The following is an 18,812-nucleotide window of genomic DNA, read 5'->3' on the forward strand; positions in this document are numbered from 1 at the left end:
CAGTCTGTCCTAGAAGGAAAAAAAATGTGTTTGATATTTTATTAGTTAATCTGCAGTTATTTTGTCTGAATTAGCATGTAGAATATTCCAGCCGATTGTTAAGGTAGTCAGTACAAAGATAAAGAACATAACAAACCCCATTCTATGTTGGTAAGGTTGCTCTGACTTGTTTTAACATCTTTAAATGGATGGATGGATCATATGATCATATGCTCAGGTTGTATTATTTCTGTGCTGGTAGAGAGGCGCGGGGTGTGTGTGGGGTGGAGGGGGGGGGGGGTCTGACGTTGGGGGCTCGCCCTCTAAATAAACTTTCGAGTTCAGAAGGGGGGGAAAGGGACGGCATAGAGCTGAAGTCATCAGTTATCCAACGAGAGTGTGTTGGTCGGTGGACAGACAGCGAGCGCGAGAGAGAGTGAGTTGCTCAACCTAGAGATTGCGTCAGTAATTTAAAAAGTGAATTTGTAATGAGATTTCAAACAGACTCGCAGTGAAAGTTGCGGTTAATTCAGTGAGATGCTGCCGAAGCGAGGACCCCCTCCTGCGTGCCAAGCACAATAAAGTAGCGTTCACACCTGGACCCGCTGCCTTCGTCCAAAGAGGAATACGTGAAGAGGATTATCCACCTTTATTGTCATGCCAAAGTCGAATTTCCATCCCCACCTTTAGTCTTTCCTTACAGAGCGATGGATGGAGGACTAAAACTTTGATCGTTTCTATGAGATCAGTACCACTTTGCGGATACCGCCCTGACTCCAGATCTTTAAGTGGCACGTATGTGGACTGCTTTCAGGATGTTACTGCCGACACGGCCCAGGTGTTGTTGGGCCATTATAAATTCTGCCTTCTGCCCGGTGTAGGAACTTATATTGTATTGCACAGTCGGTGCAACAAATCACAGGTTTGTCGAAGACATTAATATTGGCAAGACAAGCATCATCCCTTGGTTACTATGCAATTGCAACTAATATCCATTGTTTTGATCTTGCACTGTATGGAATACATAAATTGTCAGCATCACGCGTCCAGGCACCGGCAACATAAACGTAAGTAGTGCGCTCTTGGTAAGATGCTTTACGCACACCTGCACATTGTCTTAAAGCGAATCCTGCACGTTTTATAACAGTGCTTTTGGCATTTTCTGTTTGTAATGTGCTTAAAAGTAAGTTTAGTGAGATTTGCTCTTGGTTTCACTTGACATTTTTGACATATTAATCATGCGCACATATCCTATGTCTTTTTTGCTTTCTCCTTATTGGAACACACAATACGAGTGTGTTCAAAACCGTAAATCGCATTTATATGTTTATAACACCGCATACAATGATTATTCGTTATAAAATATCTGCGTAATTACAATAAAAAAGAAATTATTCTCAGAAGACTACACTTGGATATTACTAAATTGGATTATAAAATAAGATTTTGTTTTTTAGCACAATCCTGCATTTCCATTTGTTGACGAAAGTTTGAAGCATGTCTGTAACCAAACATTACAAATGCCATTAAACTTCATTAATCGAGTAAATTAACCGGTTTGTAGAGACTCCTGTCTCCCGTACGTAATTAATAAAGTGGTAACCCACAAGTGCCTGTATTTACGATGCTATATCATCACTCAGTTACAAGGTTAAAAACTACACGCGTGAAAACTTAGTATAGGCTATTCACAGACGGCAGTCGCATTAAACCTTGTTTGCTGTCCGTCTCTTGGTTGTTTTCTCCGCTGTCGGGACTCTTCAATCCCTTGTTTGTGTCGCCCCTTAGCGGTCAGTGCAAACTGTGGACTAGGCCCCTTTCACGCGCTCTGGAGTGAACAGGTATCCCTTAGAAGTAGGTTAGGGATGTAAACGCTGCATATTATTAAAGTCATAAAGTCATAGATCCAACACAGACCGTTACCTTCGTTGATTAAAGCAAATTTATTTTGTGCAAAACATGAGCCCACATGAACAGAGTGGTTTAAAGCGTTAACGGATCTAATCCCTAATCATTGGGATTTGTGTGCAGAATGGTATTCCAAATTAATTTCGCAGTTGTTTGAGCGTGTTTGAAAACCTGAGCCTGTTTGTGTAAATATTGTACATTTGTCTCGACTTATGTTGTTAGAATATTAAGTTCTAGTCTGGGCACTCTGGCGCAGGCCTGGTCTCCTGCATATGTGGTTTGTGGTTTTATGTGCAAGGAAATATCCGTCTATCGGGAAAAACAGTAAGTTCAATAAGCCGCATATTTCAAATTTCTTTGGCTTTAGTTTTCGTACTTTTGTTTCACACTAATAAAAGATGAAAATAATTTTCGACACATGGCATCACATTTCTTTTGATCCATGTTGCACGAAACTTGGAGAGGTTTTCTATAAATTATACAACAGTTGGCATCATTCAGACTAAGAGCATTACAGCAGACTCTGCTGAAGTTTAATGCAATTTTGGTCACAACATTGATCAAATCAGCAACGGAAAAATATTAGTCTGTGTCATATATGTCAACAACGATTCGAGCGTGTTAATTGAGGGAGTCAAGATCAGCTGTGGTAGAGAGAGAGAGAGAGAGAGAGAGAGAGAGAGAGAGATGGGTGAATGACCTTCTCCGCAGAATGAGTTCACAGTGAGTGTCCCAGCGGCGCGTGACCTCAAACGCTTCGTATCTCCTGCAGGAGCAGCCGTGTATCTATGTGCAATTATATGCTATGGAACTGATAGTTAAGACTATGGTGGATGTATATTAATGCTCTTTTCTCACACGTGGCAACTGTATGAATTGATTTGCTCTAATCCCACTGAAATATATCTGTACTTAATAAATGAATAGGTATGTGTTTGGTACATGAGTATGTAAATCTGATTACATTCATCAGTGTGTCAAGTGAAACGTGTAACTGGTTGTTCAGCACATAATCAGCCTCCTGAAATGGGCTTCGTTTTTTTTTGTTGTTTTTTTGTATTTTTTTTTTTTTTGTTTGTGAAAGTATTACATCTAGTTTGCGGCCTGCTGGACATTAATCACACAGTGTGAATTAAATAGATGAAAAGATGCTCCAGCAACATCAGTGCATACAATATTCATCGATGTAAATAATTTCTCATGTTTGTGTGTGGCCGCCTCATATCATGAATGTGTCAGGAAATGAGAAGTGTTCTACGATAACACGGACTCCTGCTCTCTGGACGGGACTCAGATCTGGCCCTTTATTTCTGACTCTGAAATATTGCTATTTAATTATCTTTTAACCGCGCCACTAATCAATTTGTTTCTGCGAATGCCTGTGTTGCTGTCATGGCTTGAACCGTGGCAAAACAATGGGGGAGTTTAGGGTGCAGGAGTGCTCACGCTTGGCTGGTGCAGGTCGGCCGAGGGCCTTTCGTCGGGACGAGGGCCTTGGTTGGAGCGAGGGCACACAGCATTCCTCCATGTTAAGGGCTCTGTGAATTAGAGGCCTTGGCAGCAGTGCATGTGGGCAAATGGACAGCAGTTGTAAAGATTGCAGAGATATGTCAAACAGAATATCCATGATCTATTGCAATCTGGCAGCCAAGGCTGAACTCTGAGAAAAAGGGGAGAGAGAGAGAGAGAGAGAGAGAGAGAGAAACAGTTGCCTTAACACAGTTCAGTGGCATGGAATGCAAGGGCAGAGAGAGAAGAGGTTGGAAACCCCTCTGAGCTTGTGTGGTACGGAGAGGATCAGCCTCGTGTTTATCTCCATGTGTTTCCATGTAACAGGTCGAGTGTGGAGAGTACAGAGAAGGTTGTTCCTGAGGTTAAAACTCTGAGAATTATTCATGTCGTGCAGCTATCAACTAGAACTTTTAGAATGAGCTAATCATTTCTTTTTTTTTCATTTATGTTTAATGGGATCTCTGTTAGTTTCTGTGAAAGCATTTTTGCATTTGCTAGCTTGCGTCCCTTAAACATGACTCAGAGCGCAGGGACTGTCCACAAACCTCTCCTCAGAGAGCGTGTGTGTTCAGAGACATCTACCAACTGACCTGCGAGAAACATATGGAAGCAGTTGACTTTAATCAGTAGTCCTCTTTCACACAGCCAAGGAGCACAATCCATTTTTAGACTTGGGAATTCAGTGAGGTATTTAATGTAAATCATTTTGGTATGACTCTGTGGACGCCGCTATAGAGCTGATGTAATCAGCAAGTGTATGCTTTGTTTACCTGACTGCCCTGCTGGATACCTGACCAACTGTTTGACCGTCTTTCAACCGAAACAAAGCGACTTCACAGTAGACTTTGGTTCCAAGTTCACACTGTCAAAAATAATACACAAAGAAGTTAATAAACAAACAAACAAACAAATAAAAGGGTGTGATCATGTTAGAGCAGTGAAATGACTGAGCATGAGGATGACAGCATTAAGTGGATGTGGTGAGAGTGTTTCCCCATCATGTCTTGTTGGCAAGGAGAAGCTCTCACTCATGGCGTAATATAGGGCTGCTCTGTGGCCCCCCCGCTCTCATGCAGTGGGGGGGCTGATTTCACTGGTATCGCTGTCACCAGGGCCTGTTATTGCACTGAGGGACACCGCTACTGTCCTGGTGCTTGCGTGCAAGGCCCGGTATGCAGTGTCTCTGTTGATTAGCTTCTCTGGCAGGAGGATCCACAGATTCACAGGCTTCCTACGATGTTTATTATAATGCTACGTTAGGCTACGATGTTTATTATAATGCTACGTTAGGCTACGATGTTTATTATAATGCTACGTTAGGCTACGATGTTTATTATAATGCTACGTTAGGCTACGATGTTTATTATAATGCTACGTTAGGCTACGATGTTTATTATAATGCTACGTTAGGCTACGATGTTTATTATAATGCTACGTTAGGCTACGATGTTTATTATAATGCTACGTTAGGCTACGATGTTTATTATAATGCTACGTTAGGCTACGATGTTTATTATAATGCTACGTTAGGCTACGATGTTTATTATAATGCTACGTTAGGCTACGATGTTTATTATAATGCTACGTTAGGCTACGATGTTTATTATAATGCTACGTTAGGCTACATTGTCGCAGCCTTTAAATGATAATTCTGCTCTCTCAGCCAAACCTGAAACCATTTAAATGTTCCCAACATTGTGAGTTGTGTTTCAGAATGTAGAGGATCCAAGGTCCGGCTTGTTGGGTTCGTTTGGAACCATTTAGAAAAATACTGAGGTATATGGATATTATGAACAGTTGACTCATTGCTAATGTCCCGCGGCTGGTTTTTTAAGAAGTAATGTGAATGGCAGCCAATGAAATGGCTTGATTTCAGATTTTGATCCAAACCAGAACCCAAAACAAGATTAGACAGATTTTTTTTGAAGGAGAAACCCAGGAACTTGAGCAAAGAATGTATGGTGTGTTGGCATATTGACTGACTTTATCATGGTTTGAACTATGTAAAGGAAATGTGAAGATGGTTTGCAGTGACGAGTGTGTTCTTCAGTTCTAAATTGTTCCATTTTGTTTGTGGAAAAAAAACAAAATCTCATATTTTATGGAATATAGCAAGAAAGTCGTTCCCCAGATGAAACAACATATGTCTAAGGAGCACAGAGAAGTTTTTGCAGAACTCTGTGCTAATGTACTGCTAACGTAAAGCAGCTTTGTCTTCTGCTGTGTGAGTTCAGGAGGGAACCCAGGATGCATGGGAGGCTGCCTGACCTGCTCGCTGTACAACGGGTGCCTGACATGCCTGCCAAAGCTTTTCTTCCACCTGGAGAGGGACGGCATGAAACAGATCGGCGTGTGCCTGGCATCCTGTCCCAAGAGTTTCTTCGGAACCCGCTCCCCTGAAAAGAATTACTGCTCCAGTAAGCGGTGCCATTGCTCATTAATCAGAGTGTGTCTAAAGGCGCTGTGGCGTGAATGGTAACAGGTGTGTAACCTGTGTCCTAGAGTGTGACTCTGAGTGCGACACGTGCTTCGACAAGAATTTCTGCACACGCTGCAGAGCAGGCTCGTATCTTCACAAGGGGAGATGCCACGACAGCTGCCCGGACGATCTAGTCCCCAGCGACACCAAGAGGGAGTGTATACCTCGTGAGTATCCTTCCTCTCCCTTCGTAAATGTCTGGCAGCAGTGCCTAAAAGGGTATGTGGGGTTGCGGGGGGTACAGTAACACAATAACGTCATAATGGGGGGAGGGGGGGGGGGGTACAGTAACACAATAACATCATAATGGAAGGTGGGGGGGTACAGTAACACAATAACGTCATAATGGGGGGGGTACAGTAACACAATAATGTCATAATGGGGTGGGGGGGGTACAGTAACACAATAACGTCATAATGGGGGGTGGGGGGTACAGTAACACAATAACGTCATAATGGGGGGGGTACAGTAACACAATAACGTCATAATGGGGTGGGGGGGTACAGTAACACAATAACGTCATAATGGGGGGCGGGGGGGTACAGTAACACAATAACGTCATAATGGGGGGCGGGGGGGGGGGGTACAGTAACACAATAACATCATAATGGAAGGTGGGGGGTACAGTAACACAATAACGTCATAATGGGGGGGGTACAGTAACACAATAATGTCATAATGGGGTGGGGGGGTACAGTAACACAATAACGTCATAATGGGGGGAGGGGGGGGGTACAGTAACACAATAACATCATAATGGAAGGTGGGGGGGTACAGTAACACAATAACGTCATAATGGGGGGGGTACAGTAACACAATAATGTCATAATGGGGTGGGGGGGTACAGTAACACAATAACGTCATAATGGGGGGTGGGGGGTACAGTAACACAATAACGTCATCATGGGGTGGGGGGGTACAGTAACACAATAACGTCATAATGGGAGGTGGGGGGGGTACAGTAACACAACAACGTCATAATGGGAGGTGGGGAGGGGGGGGGGGTACAGTAACACAATAACGTCATAATGCATGCCTCAGCTGGCCTGCAGGTGCCGGAAGAGAGAGCTCGGGCTGCTGTGCGCCTAGCCGTGGCGTGACGGTGGTGCTGTGTGTTTGTGTGCTGGTTTTGCAGCCTGCCCAGTGGACTGCGACGCCTGCCTGAGCAGTGAGACCTGCGTGCGGTGCTCGTCAGGGCACTACCTACTGCACGGCCAGTGCCGGAGCAGCTGCCCCGAGGGCTACGAGCCTGGACCGCAGGTGCTGGAGTGCATCCCCACAGGTGAGCGTGCCTAATAGCAGCAGCAATGCTCTCGTTAGCAAAACAAGCATTTTGTGTGTATGGTGTGTGTGTGTGTGTGTGTGTGTGTGTGTGTGTGTGTGTGTGTGTGTGTGTGTGTGGTGTGTGGTGTGTGTGTGGTGTGTGTGTGTGTGTGTGTGTGTGTGTGTGTGTGTGTGTGTGTGTGTGTGTGTGTGTGTGTGTGTGTGTGTGTGTGTGTGTGTGATGGTAGTGGTGTGGCTAAAGGAAAGGAGAAAACTCCGATTGACTTTTCCTGACTGGTCCGTCTCTTATGGTAGTCCACTGTGAGGTGGGAGAATGGAGCGAGTGGACACAGTGCCCGCTGAGGAGGAGAGCGTGCTCACAGCGCACCCGGAAGGTTCTGCAGGAGCCCACCGCCCAGGGCAACCCCTGCCCCAGAGGGACAGAGGAGAGGGAATGCAACGAAAAAAGAAAAGAAAGAAAAAAATGCGGTAAGTTTAAGTTTAAGGCGTGACGGTGGGGGGTGACCTGCCATGTGAGGTAAGGCCAGCGCTCGGACGCAGCCCAAGGTGGAGACCTTTTCATTCTGACATGTTTTTTACCGACTGCTGCAGCTGTAGTCCTGAATAAAGACCCTCAGCTGCTCTAAGACTTGTGCGGTGGTGTAAACTGGTGTAAACCGTGGGGAGCCCGGGAAAAGAAAGCGCTCTGCTTCAGTCACATAAGCAGCTCCAGGGACAGGAACGCGAGTGCCGTAAACTCACTGACTTTCTCAGCTCTCGTGCTACAGCTGGTCCAGTTGTGAGTCTGTTTTTAAAGAAGTAAGGGCACTGCGGAGTTAGTGGGCAGTCATATACTTTTTTGTGTAAACACGTGCGTTCAGTTTAAGAATACAGCTATGAGTTTGCTCCAAATGTCAAAATGATTTTGATTTTGAGAGTATCAAATGGTTTCATACCTCATAAAAAGTAACTTATTTTATGTAAGGAGCAGAAATACTTTCTACTTTCTGAGTAAATCAAAAGAAATGTTAACTTTAAAGAGGTGGTCGTCTTGTTAAATGTTTAGGTGGGGAAGGTTTGGCATTTTTGTTAGTTTGGATAACAGCGGCTGACTTGATTGTGATTTGTGATAGATGGCAGGCTAGCTCCGAGAGCTCCCTTCATTAACCTGCAGGATTCAGATTTTTGTGTTCTGAGATCATTAGTGTTCTAAGATCTTTAGGGTTTTAAGTGATCTGCTAAGACCTCAAATGCCCTTACATGGGATATTGAAACAGATAGTGATCTAATCCCATCTAATCTAATCTAATCTAATCTAATCTAATTTAATCTAATCTGAAGTCAGGAATAATCATAAGCATTTTTCTGGGTCACCACCTCCCTCTGTCACCACTCGTTACATCTCATACACTAAATAAAAACACATGCACATACACACGCACATACACACGCACACGCTTCTCGCCTGAAGGGGTTTCCACGGTGCATTGATGTGCAGTGAGGAGGCGGCATGACGTCGATCCTCTGAGGGGCTGAGGGGGCGTTACACACTGCAGGCTCGGATATTGACCTCACCCCTGACTGTCATTACCCAGCTGCCCTGGCTCCTGGAATATCAACTGAGCACTAATGATCTGCTTGAGTTCCGTCCCATCCGTGTTTATGTTCTGTGTACACCAGCAGGGTCAGTGGTCCGACCCCCCGCCAGCTCTGAGTGATCCCAAGCAACCCACTGACACTGATACATCCTCCCCCTCACCCCTCATACACACACACACACACACACACACACACACACACACACACACTTTGTTTGTCATCCCTCCTTTCTCCTCTCTTTCCCCCTACCTTGTTCTTTTTTCCCTCTAACAACTAGCTAAACCTTTTCTTATGCAGCCTGTTCAAATCTAGTATCAGTTCCCTGGTAAGCCACATTTTAACTTTGCATTTTTATTTTACATTTAGCTTCACTTAACTTCAGAAATTCAGGATGATACAGTTCTCAACTCAGTCTGAACAAATGCCCAGATCAGTGGTATAAAACTTAATCAGTGGGTTGGAAACATAAAATTTGATTTCATGGTAATGTGGTCGAAAGTTAAACAAGGTAAATTTCTAAATTTTTACCTTTCCACCTGAAATTCTTCACCCCAGGCACACGTCTGCGATGCGATCTACCAATCCCAATGTATTATGGGTAACTTTAACCTCGGGACTCCCCCTTTTAGTTCCTGCTAGGATAGTCAAAGCAAGGCTTCAAAGCCCAGGTCACTTCTCCTGTGGGACAAACCTGATCCCATAATCCCTGCCTGGCTCCTGCCAAAACTCCTGCACCAAACACCACCATCATCATCATCATCATCACCATCGTCATCATCATCATTCTCATCAGTGTAATTGTGACCACGTCATATCTAATTTGACCCTTTTGTTGAGTCAGGTGTGAGGACTATAAATAAACGATTCTGTTTGTTTTTAGAATAATTTATAAGTGATGACCTACAGTAGTTACATCAGGTTTGGTATTCCCACTACTGATCCTTCTGTGCTCTTATTGTGAACACTGAGACACTCAGAGACAGAAGCAACTCCTCAGAGACAGAAGTACCTGGCAGTGAACTTCTTTCTGGGATTGCAACATGTTTACAAGAATGGCACAAATCAGATTTTGATCAAGTTTGTTGATGCACACGATGACTAGAAACCACTTTCAAGCTGCCTGTTGTGATAGAGAGCCTGTGATGCTGTCTTTGGTGCCAAATGGACTCCTCCCTGACCTCTAAAATGAATCATCTAAAAAGATCTTCCATCTGGACTAGCAGAGGTGACCAGAAATGTGTTTCTGTCCTAAAGAAAGTGTCTACATAATGATTTCCCATTTGGAACCACTGCATCGCCTGATAGTTTATAGGAATGGCAGACAGCCTTCCAGCTTTGAAAGGGCTCCAGTAAACACATCCATAATGATCTGAACAGCACCCTGATGATGTTATGGCTTGGTGTGTAGGAAACACAGAGATTATGACTAATCCACTGATCTCCAAATGGTTATGACAAAGAAAACACTGTGTGCAGAGGGGACTTCCTGTCTATAAAGAGCCGGGATGGGGAGAGGGCGGAGGTGGTGGTGTGGCTGAGTGATAGGGCTGGAACTAAAGCGTGTGTGTGTGTGTGTGTGTGTGTGTGTGTGTGTGTGTGTGTGAGAAAGAGAGAGAGATAGAGAGAGAGTCGAGGGGGCAAGAGGTGATTTGTCACTGAAGTGAGACAGCTCTCTCAGTGGGAGGAGTACCAGGGTTTGCCTGGTTTGCAGTGAGAGAAGGAGACTGGTGCTCACACCCTCCAGTGGTGCTGCTGTCTTCTACACAGCCGTGACTGGTAGGGCCCCGTATCGCCCTGGCTGGACCCCAGGAATGTACGGGTCAGTGTGGGCTGCAGCGGGCAGGCTGCCCTGATCCCCACAGCACCAGGGAGAGCAGCGCTGATTAATCGAGTCGGAGCGCAGGGCTGAGGGGGGAGCCGGGTGTGTGCCCACCTCAGCACTTTCCCAATCCTCCACACAACAGACCTCAGCCTTGCTCCACTCAGCCGCTGATAAGCTCCCGTCAGGAATTGAAACTGGCTGGTTGTGAACGTTGAGCAATACCAGATAAAGTAACATCAACAGGATTTTATTTTAAGTCTCTCTATTTTTGACAAATACAATCAGAGAAAGAGGAAGTTTTGTTTGCCAAGTGCACTGCTAAATCAAAAAAAAAAAAAAAACATGAAGAAAAATAATTGAACAACACTGTCACCTTGTGGTTGACCTGAGCACAGCAGATGCAACGATTTTTCACAAGTGCTTATTCTAAATAAATTAAATTGCATGAATTATTCACAAGTACCCCATGAACTGCTACCACTGTGAGGATTGTAAATGTGAAATTGCACTTCTTAATCCAATTGTAACAGATTGATTAGAATATAATCAGTTTTGTACTGTTTGAATATCATTAGAATGATCAGACGTTTCTATGAACTAACTGGAGATAAGGGCTATAGCCAAGTCCCTCCAGACCCAGCTAATGTTTGCTTGTGTTTATCAGGAAAGGAAGACAAAAGCAAAGGAGAGCGCAAGAACCGCAACGGTCGTAAAGAGAAGGAGAACGGCGAGGCCCGGCGAGAGCGGAAGAGAGAGCGGAAACGCGAGAGAGACCCGGCCGACCGGGAGGACTCGCAGAACGGGAACAAAACGGAGCAGCGGCGGCGCAGGGCCCAGAGCGGAGATCCCGCACACGTCCAGGAGGGGGCGCCGGCGTGACGTCCCAACACCCCCCCCCCTCCCCCCCCCCCCCAGCCGAACCCCACCCCCACCCCCCACGGCCCGGCCCGCTCCTCACACCCTACAGCCCAACCCACCCCTGGCTTTAGGGGTGCTGCTGCTACCTGTGTAATTTAAAATGTATACTGTATATGCACAAAAGAGAGGAGGCGCTGTTGATCTAAGAGGCCATAACCATTGCGGCCAACCCAAGCCCCTGTGTATCCAGAGTACCGGTGCACCTGCCGCTTGGCCTGCACAGACGGCCTGGATCATGGCTGGATTGGGACGCTTTGAGTGTCGCAGGACCTAGTACAGCATCGCTTCATGGTCGAATGTAGGTTTGTGTGACATGTAGAGTTGCTGTTGTATAAACGTATATATATAAGTTTTTTTTTCTTTCTTTTTTTTCTGAGTAAGTTAAAAGTGAGCATTGCTGGCATGGTTGACATTGCCTGCCCGTGGGGCCACGCCTACATGATGGACTGGCGTAGACGGACCAGAAGAAAGGACAGGCCGCCATTGCACTGGATGACGACGTAGTGGCTCTCCTTGCAATGTTCTCTTAATCTTTGTTCAAGTGTTCAGAACAAAGGGTGCATTTGCCTGCCTATAGGAAAAAGAATCGGAGCTTTCAATTAAGCCTTCTTACCAGAAATCAAACGCACCTGTATGTCCAATAAACAACAACATTTGTATGTTTTCACTGGTTTTTGTTGTCTCGCCTTAAAAGTGAGAAAGACATTTGGGTGACCATTCGGAGTCAAGCCCAAAAACCAAAGCACTGCTAGATGTTGTCTTCTGATCTTCTGAGCTTGCCTCCATACATACGTCTGTTACTGTTCTGTATATATATATATATATAAATCTAGACCTAGAACATGTGGTTGAAAAGCAACACGCTGCAGCCTCAGTATGAAACGCAAGGCAAGTTTATATGTGTAACACTTTTCTTACACATTGGCATTTCAAAGACATTGATATAGATTAATTTGAATATTAAAGTTTATCACATTCCAAGATCACCTCAGTAAGGTTTTTGTCAAAAAAATAAAGATAAAAAGGAAAAACTACATGAAACAAATTATATAAATTTAATTGAATACAGCTGATTTAAATGGAAAACATAACATTCTGAAATGTTAATTAATTTTTAATTAATTAAAAGAGGTAGCTATGTTAACATGACGGCTAATTGAAATCAGAGTCAATTAGAATATGTACACTGTGACCTAGTCCTTTTGATTTGAGGGCTATAGAGTCATAAACAGAAAGGAAGTCTACATCTCTTGTCTTTACTTACTAATAAATTAATATTGTTTTGCACATTTAGTTTGTAGATGTTAATTATAATTGATATCATCTGTATTTCAGTATCATCTGCATAGCCATGGTAAGATGTTCCATGCTCTTGGAAGATTTAGCTAAGAGGACGCATACAAAGTCAACAAAAGCCAGAACAGAACCCTGGGGGATCCCAGAGGTTATAGGCAACAGATCAGATACATATTTGACTATTTCAACAAAGTAGGTTCTGCCATACAGATTTCCCCCAAAGCTGTTTAAGACTGTTCCTCCAACCTCATTCTCAAGTCTAAGAGTCATTCATGATCAGTGGTATCAAAGGTAGCACGGAGACCAAGAAAAAGAAGTGCAGATGTTTTCTAGCATCTATATTTAAACAGATGTAACTGATAACCTTTATAGGTGCCGTCTCAGTGCTGTGGTTTGGATGGAAAACTGATAGAAAATGGTCAAAGACAATGTTTAAAGATAAGAATATGTTATTTGTTTGAAGACAGCTTTCTGTTTTTAATGCACTCAGAAAAGAGTCTGACATAAACGAAACATTTACTATGTGTAATATATCTGTTGCTATATAGATATACAGTATATATTTTTTTTTATTGGAAACTGTAGTTAAATAATTTGGGGTGTTTCACCGTTTCAATTATGGTTTCATAATCAATACCACTGAAGAGTGATTTTTTCACCTGTGTTATCTACATGTACTATTGAGACAGCTAAATTGCTGAACAAAGAATTACTAAGTCTGTCAGATGAAACACAAAATGCATAAGTTATGACTCACAAGGAGAAATTATTCATAGAAAGCAAAAGTGCTGGGAAGTGGTTCAAGTAAAGTACAGGTGGTCCTACACGAGGTCCTACATGTGCTCCTACAGGAGGTCCTACAGGTGTTTCTACAGGTGCTCCTACAGGTGGTTCTACAGGTGACTCTTGTGACAGTTTGCCTTATGAATGACTGAGGGGAAAGAATTTCATAGGCAACTATAATTATGAACATCAGTAAATAACAATAATTTGTAAATACAAAAACGTTATCTGCCACATACAGGTGTGTTTGTGATTTAAACAAGCTGTTATACAAACAATGATTCAACAGTAATTTATTTGATTTACTCAAGCATGATTCAGTATTAGATGTACAACTTTGCCGTTATTGTTACTTCAGCCTAATTTTCTTATTTGACATAAGAGTTTGATGTGCTGAGGTCTAAATAAGTCACATAAACAATAACTTGTGACAAGTGAATTATATTTATCTAAGGAATGTAATGAGAACAGCAATACCCATATAACACAGGCAGAGTGTATTATAGGAATACTAGTCAACCCTTAGGATTGGAGCTGCAAAAGCCCTTGGAGCGACGCTACAGCTAAACAAAAGAACGGTGTCAATTTCACAGCAAGGCAAACTCAAGCGGCCTATGGAATCACACAGTCTTTGCATTATCAGTACATCAGTGCAGACCCAAATGAAACTTACATTTTAACCAGAGGTGGTTATAAGAGCACTTTGATTTTTTGTTGTTTCATTCTGACATGAAGCGCCATCATCTGAGTGCTGCATGTCGGCGTGCTGCCATGACAACAATGACAGTCCTTATGAGGTGAAAAGCGAACTTTGGGTGATTAAAGTTGGAGTGAAAGCACTGAGAAAGCCCACTTGGAAATCCTTCTCTTCATGGAAACATTGTTCTTTTCCTGTCCTCTCATGTGGGGCAAAGCACTGTGAAAGACAGCACAGGGAACACCCTTAGCTTGATTTGACAACCTTGATTACATACCTGTCGTGATCATTTAGTATGAACTCAAAATCTTTCACTGAGATCAATGGCCATTTTCACAAAAATGTCAAATCACTCTGACAGACGATTAAATAGGAATGGTCCATGTAGGAGTGAACAGAATGATGACAAGGAGGTGAAAACTATTAACATTTAAGGTCTTGGAATAAGACTCTGCATAGCTAAAATTGCGCAAACATGCAGAAAAAAAAGAAAAACACTTGAAAGCCATCCAGGCAGAGATTGCCTAATCACATCTGTGGATGCCAGCCAAGTGAAGGCATCACAGAGGAAAAGGTGCTGATTGTGAGTGTAGGCACAGCTGCCTGAACTCTGCTGAGCTGTGCACGACTCTTTGCGAGTGAGGGTGTAGAGACTGTGACCGTGCAGCCTCTTACAAACCTCAGTCCAGCTAAAACTGACAATCCCAAGAGGAAAGAGAACAGAGGAAATAAAACAAATAGCAAAAGAGATGGATTGATTTTATAGTTAATAACCCTGTGTTGTTTATTAAGAGGTCTAAAGCCATATGGACTAAATTCCTTGTTTATTATTATGCAATAATTATGTAAAACCTATTAAACATATACAGTACTTGTAGCATAAAACTATCTACTGTTCCAGTTATGAAAGATAAACTGAAATGTTCACCTTTAAGGATGTAGTCTGTGAGGAGAGAGGGGACTTTGTCACTGTCGTCCCTCATGGCTTGAAGAACTTCGGAAAGAACAAAGAAATCATGAGATGAAAACGTTATTAACTCTCATATAGGACTGAACAGGCAAAACTCACTTTTTGTGAGAATCTGGAGATCCCCAACTGAGGGAGGTCCTCCCTTCTTCTCATAAGGAATGACTGTAGTGAGATTCTGTGAGAGGGTTGAAGACACAGGTTAAGACCAGTAATAGCCGTAGTTTTGATATGGCTGAAGGTGGAGTGGACAGTCCCTTGCAAAAAGAAACAGTCATACTTTAGGTTCCTGTTGGCCTTACATCTGTTGATGAAATCTGAGAGGGAAAGGAAGGGAAGACAATAGCCACCTGCTTGTTCCCGCCCACGTTCCCAAAGGTTTGGCGCAAGCTGTTTTGAATGGCGGTGGAGATGTTCTCCATGCTGAAGCGCTGAAAGAATCAGAACAGGTACAGAAGAGCAAAGAACACTAGAGGAACAGGACTGAAGAACAAGAGCTGAAGAATTACACCCAGAGGCGAAATAAGAAAAGAAGCAAACTACTGAATGACTGTAACAGCAAGGAGCCATTCAGATACTTTCAGCCTACGCTTTAATGAAGTAAATGAATGTAAATCATCGTTACTTACGTTTGTGGGTAATCTCTCCGCTCGACTGTGCTGGCCTCCCGCTCCGGTCTTCACTTTCCTCTTCTTTTTCAGGAATTCTCTGTGCTCCTTCTGACGGTTCTGCACATCTATTAGCACAGAGATGAAACTGTTCTTCACCTCCTTTTCAAAGTCCAGCTCATCTCTAAGTGCCAAGTTCTGGACCAGCTCCTCAGAGTGTCGGCGGATGGTCGTCTCCACCTCCTCCAGTAACTCATTTAGCTCTGCGAGACTAAGGTTCCTCACCCCTGCACACATACCTTTGGTTAGACACAGCCTAAGCACGTGCTCATATGCACACGGCTGCGTATGGGCACTTACTCTCCTCAGAGCTGTGTTTGCTACTGCTGGCTCTCTGGGTCAGGTCTGACTGGGCCAGGTTCTGTTCTGCTTCCAGATCTGGAGAGTACTGCATCATTTCCTCAATCTCCTCGATGACCTTTTAAGAATAAGGGAATGGAACCATATACTCAAAAGTGACCCCCTACATTAAAGGGCTACTATAGCTCAGGCAGGAAGTGCAGCTTTGGGCAGTAGTAAAGTGAACCTCTATAAAGGCACCTGCTCTGCGGTGAAGAGAGGCTCCTCATTGATGCAAGATACAACGATGGAGTGCATGTCCATCTGTTCCCTCAAGTCCTCATCATCAGAAACATCCAAATTCACATTATCCTTCCTCTGAAGCAACACAATAAGAACAAACATGTTAGACCATTCAAGAGCTACCATGTTCTCCTGACACATTTCACCAGGAGTGCTCAGGCAGAGAGGGATGTGGGTGTTTGACTCACTGGCCTGTCCTCAATCTTAAGGGAGGGGAGGTGAAGTGACCGAGTGCGAGAATGTCTCCAGTCAACGGGCATGACACTGCCATAGTTGTCTGTCAGGGCATTCCAGATCCTACGACAGAGGGAAGGTGCCTATTGTTAAGCGTCTGTCCCAAAACAGTTTTTCCTTCAACGGGGATGTGTAGAGTAGCAGTCATGGCCTGGCGGTTAGGAAACTGGTCTTGTGACCGGAGGGTCGTTGGTTCAATTCCCAGACAGGCCATGACTGAGGTGCCCTTGAGCAAGGCACCTAACCCTAACCGCTCCCCGGGCGCCGGGCTAGGGCTGCCCACCGCTCTGGGCACGTGTGATCCACAGCCCCCTAGTAATCACTAGTGTGTGTGTGTGTGTGTTCTGACTGCACAGATGGGTTAAAAGCGGAGGACAAATTTCGATTGGGGTGTAAAAATCACAATTGACAAAATATGGCACATAAAAAATATATATTGACATGGACAAAAAAAAGTGTAAAATGTTTTATCCTAAAACCGGACATTACAACTTGTTTAAGGGCAAACTGGTTTCTTCTAACACCTTTTGTAGACCCAGAGCTATTGGGTCTACTACCGAAGGATTCTTTATACTAATTAAAATTATTAATTAGTTCTAATATCATTACATCCAGACAATACTTTTTTTTTTAGACTGGATAGATTAAAATCACACTGCACAGTCTATGAACTAATTAATCAGTGCTTGAATATTCCCAGATAGGATACTACGTCACGTGGTAACATTTACAACGGGATACACTTCTCGCTTGTATTAATGGACAATGTTAAGAAAAATAATACACGTGAAACTTTTCAAATGCAATCATATATTCTAAATAGAATACTTTATTGATGCCGAAGGAAATTAGGGTATCTAGGGTAACTAAATGCTTCGTGTAGTATTCATTGAGGCGTTTATAACAGTTTGTAATGACGGTCGTTGGAGAATGAATGTAACCTCGGTCCACTGTAAACGTTATTGGACTGTTGGTATCATATATCCCACTATCATGCACTACAAACGCCTCAGACACCAGAGAGCCTCAACCATCTGTATTATAATACACACTTTACTTACTCGTCATTTTTTAAAACGGTATCTTCGGATATTGGTTTGACTGAGGTGTTTACTCCGCTGGTTGTATTGTTGACGTTTCTGAAGCACACGAGTAAGTGTTGGTCGAAATCCTCCACCAGGTCCGCCATAGACGTGAACCCGACGGTCTCGCCACACAGGCCGTTATCCGGTTCGGAGAAACTCTCCAGCAACTCCGATACTTCCTCACAGTTCAGGTTAACACGGTCCAGCTGCTTCTCCCTTTCCACAACATCCCTGAATCCGGCCAAATCTCTCCACTTATCGAGCTGGGCTAGAGGCGCCGCCATCTCTGCAGCACGGAGGCAGTTTCACACCACCAGTATATCCAGTATCCAATATCCAGTACCCAGTATCCAGTGTCCGGTGTCCAGTGAATTCTTAATGTCAGCACAGCATCCCATGACATTCCCACTACCCCTTCCCTCTTATTTTGTTTGTTTTTGCTCTTCTATCTCTTCTCATCTGTTTGTTTCACCGTAACTACCCGTGTGGGCTACACTGTAACCGTGACTGGAAATCAAAAAACATCAGCCGGTTATTGTAGATCTTCTCGGCCTGTAAACCACATTCATACTCGTTAATTCTCATTAAAATGCCAGTGTTTACCGAGCTTGTAAAAGATCATATCCAGTTGGTTTAAGTGGACACCCTATATGTTCATGCTGTGCTTGAATATTAATATGTTTTATCTAAGGCTTTAATACCGACTGCGGTGCAAGAAAGAAAATTATTTTTTTCCGCCTGCTGACATCAGTGAAGTAACTGGACTATTCGAGTATTGACCGGTTTTCTAACTATTGTGCTTAAACTGTTTAACTCGCCTCTGATAATTTTATTATTTGATGCGTAAAATGTGCAGCAAAACGACGAAGGAGTGCTCGCCAGTGTGTGGGAGGTACTGGTCCCACTACCGTACTGGTCCGGCCAGGTCCAGTTCTGTGACTGTACAGGTGATATCAGGAAGCTGTGAACCTCCCATTTCTCTCCCTCAAACGTTTACGAAGTCTTCTTACCTCTGGTTCC

The 18,812-nt window shown here is 43.7% G+C and overlaps 2 protein-coding genes across 7 annotated transcripts; one reads left to right on the forward strand and one right to left on the reverse strand.

Annotated features, from left to right (window-relative positions):
• The first annotated feature begins 356 nt into the window (after window positions 1-356).
• rspo3 (R-spondin 3) lies at window positions 357-12,139 on the forward strand. Of its 4 annotated transcripts, none has more exons than XM_076971663.1 (7): window positions 357-901; window positions 1,016-1,046; window positions 5,634-5,816; window positions 5,902-6,045; window positions 7,014-7,160; window positions 7,457-7,630; window positions 11,227-12,139. In XM_076971663.1, exons 1-7 carry the CDS (start codon window positions 719-721, stop codon window positions 11,439-11,441), a joined length of 1,077 nt encoding a protein of 358 aa, XP_076827778.1. In that variant the 5' UTR covers window positions 357-718; the 3' UTR covers window positions 11,442-12,139. The 4 variants fall into 4 exon arrangements, with proteins under 4 accessions (XP_076827778.1, XP_076827779.1, XP_076827781.1 ...); XM_076971666.1 differs by lacking the exons at window positions 357-901; window positions 1,016-1,046 and adding exons at window positions 3,893-4,569; window positions 5,113-5,175; XM_076971664.1 differs by having other exon boundaries at window positions 760-1,046.
• A 1,698-nt stretch (window positions 12,140-13,837) lies between these two features.
• On the reverse strand, window positions 13,838-18,589 carry fez2a (fasciculation and elongation protein zeta 2a). Of its 3 annotated transcripts, none has more exons than XM_076971662.1 (9): window positions 17,769-18,589; window positions 16,662-16,770; window positions 16,432-16,548; window positions 16,192-16,309; window positions 15,853-15,959; window positions 15,574-15,654; window positions 15,326-15,401; window positions 15,185-15,250; window positions 13,838-14,475 (listed from the first exon to the last, which is right to left on the reverse strand). In XM_076971662.1, the coding sequence occupies exons 1-9, from the start codon at window positions 18,074-18,076 to the stop codon at window positions 14,459-14,461; spliced, it is 999 nt and encodes a 332-aa protein (XP_076827777.1). In that variant the 5' UTR covers window positions 18,077-18,589; the 3' UTR covers window positions 13,838-14,458. The 3 variants fall into 3 exon arrangements, with proteins under 3 accessions (XP_076827777.1, XP_076827775.1, XP_076827776.1); XM_076971660.1 differs by having other exon boundaries at window positions 15,853-16,118; window positions 17,769-18,585; XM_076971661.1 differs by lacking the exon at window positions 15,574-15,654 and having other exon boundaries at window positions 15,853-16,118; window positions 17,769-18,585.
• Window positions 18,590-18,812: the final 223 nt, after the last annotated feature.

This window comes from Brachyhypopomus gauderio, chromosome 13 (genome assembly GCF_052324685.1).
Source record: "Brachyhypopomus gauderio isolate BG-103 chromosome 13, BGAUD_0.2, whole genome shotgun sequence".
In the NCBI taxonomy this organism is placed as follows: domain Eukaryota; kingdom Metazoa; phylum Chordata; class Actinopteri; order Gymnotiformes; family Hypopomidae; genus Brachyhypopomus; species Brachyhypopomus gauderio.

Excerpts from the sequence above, each read along its gene's own strand:
- fez2a (XM_076971660.1), bottom strand. The coding sequence starts at position 18,076 with ATGGCGGCGCCTCTAGCCCAGCTCGATAAGTGGAGAGATTTGGCCGGA. Across the intron at positions 15,655-15,852 it reads CGGAGAGATTACCCACAAAC|CGCTTCAGCATGGAGAACAT; the intron begins GTAAGTAACGAT and ends TGATTCTTTCAG. Across the intron at positions 15,402-15,573 it reads ACGTGGGCGGGAACAAGCAG|AATCTCACTACAGTCATTCC; the intron begins GTGGCTATTGTC and ends ACCCTCTCACAG.
- rspo3 (XM_076971663.1), top strand. The coding sequence starts at position 719 with ATGAGATCAGTACCACTTTGCGGATACCGCCCTGACTCCAGATCTTTA. Across the intron at positions 902-1,015 it reads GTCGGTGCAACAAATCACAG|CATCACGCGTCCAGGCACCG; the intron begins GTTTGTCGAAGA and ends ATAAATTGTCAG. Across the intron at positions 5,817-5,901 it reads TGAAAAGAATTACTGCTCCA|AGTGTGACTCTGAGTGCGAC; the intron begins GTAAGCGGTGCC and ends CCTGTGTCCTAG.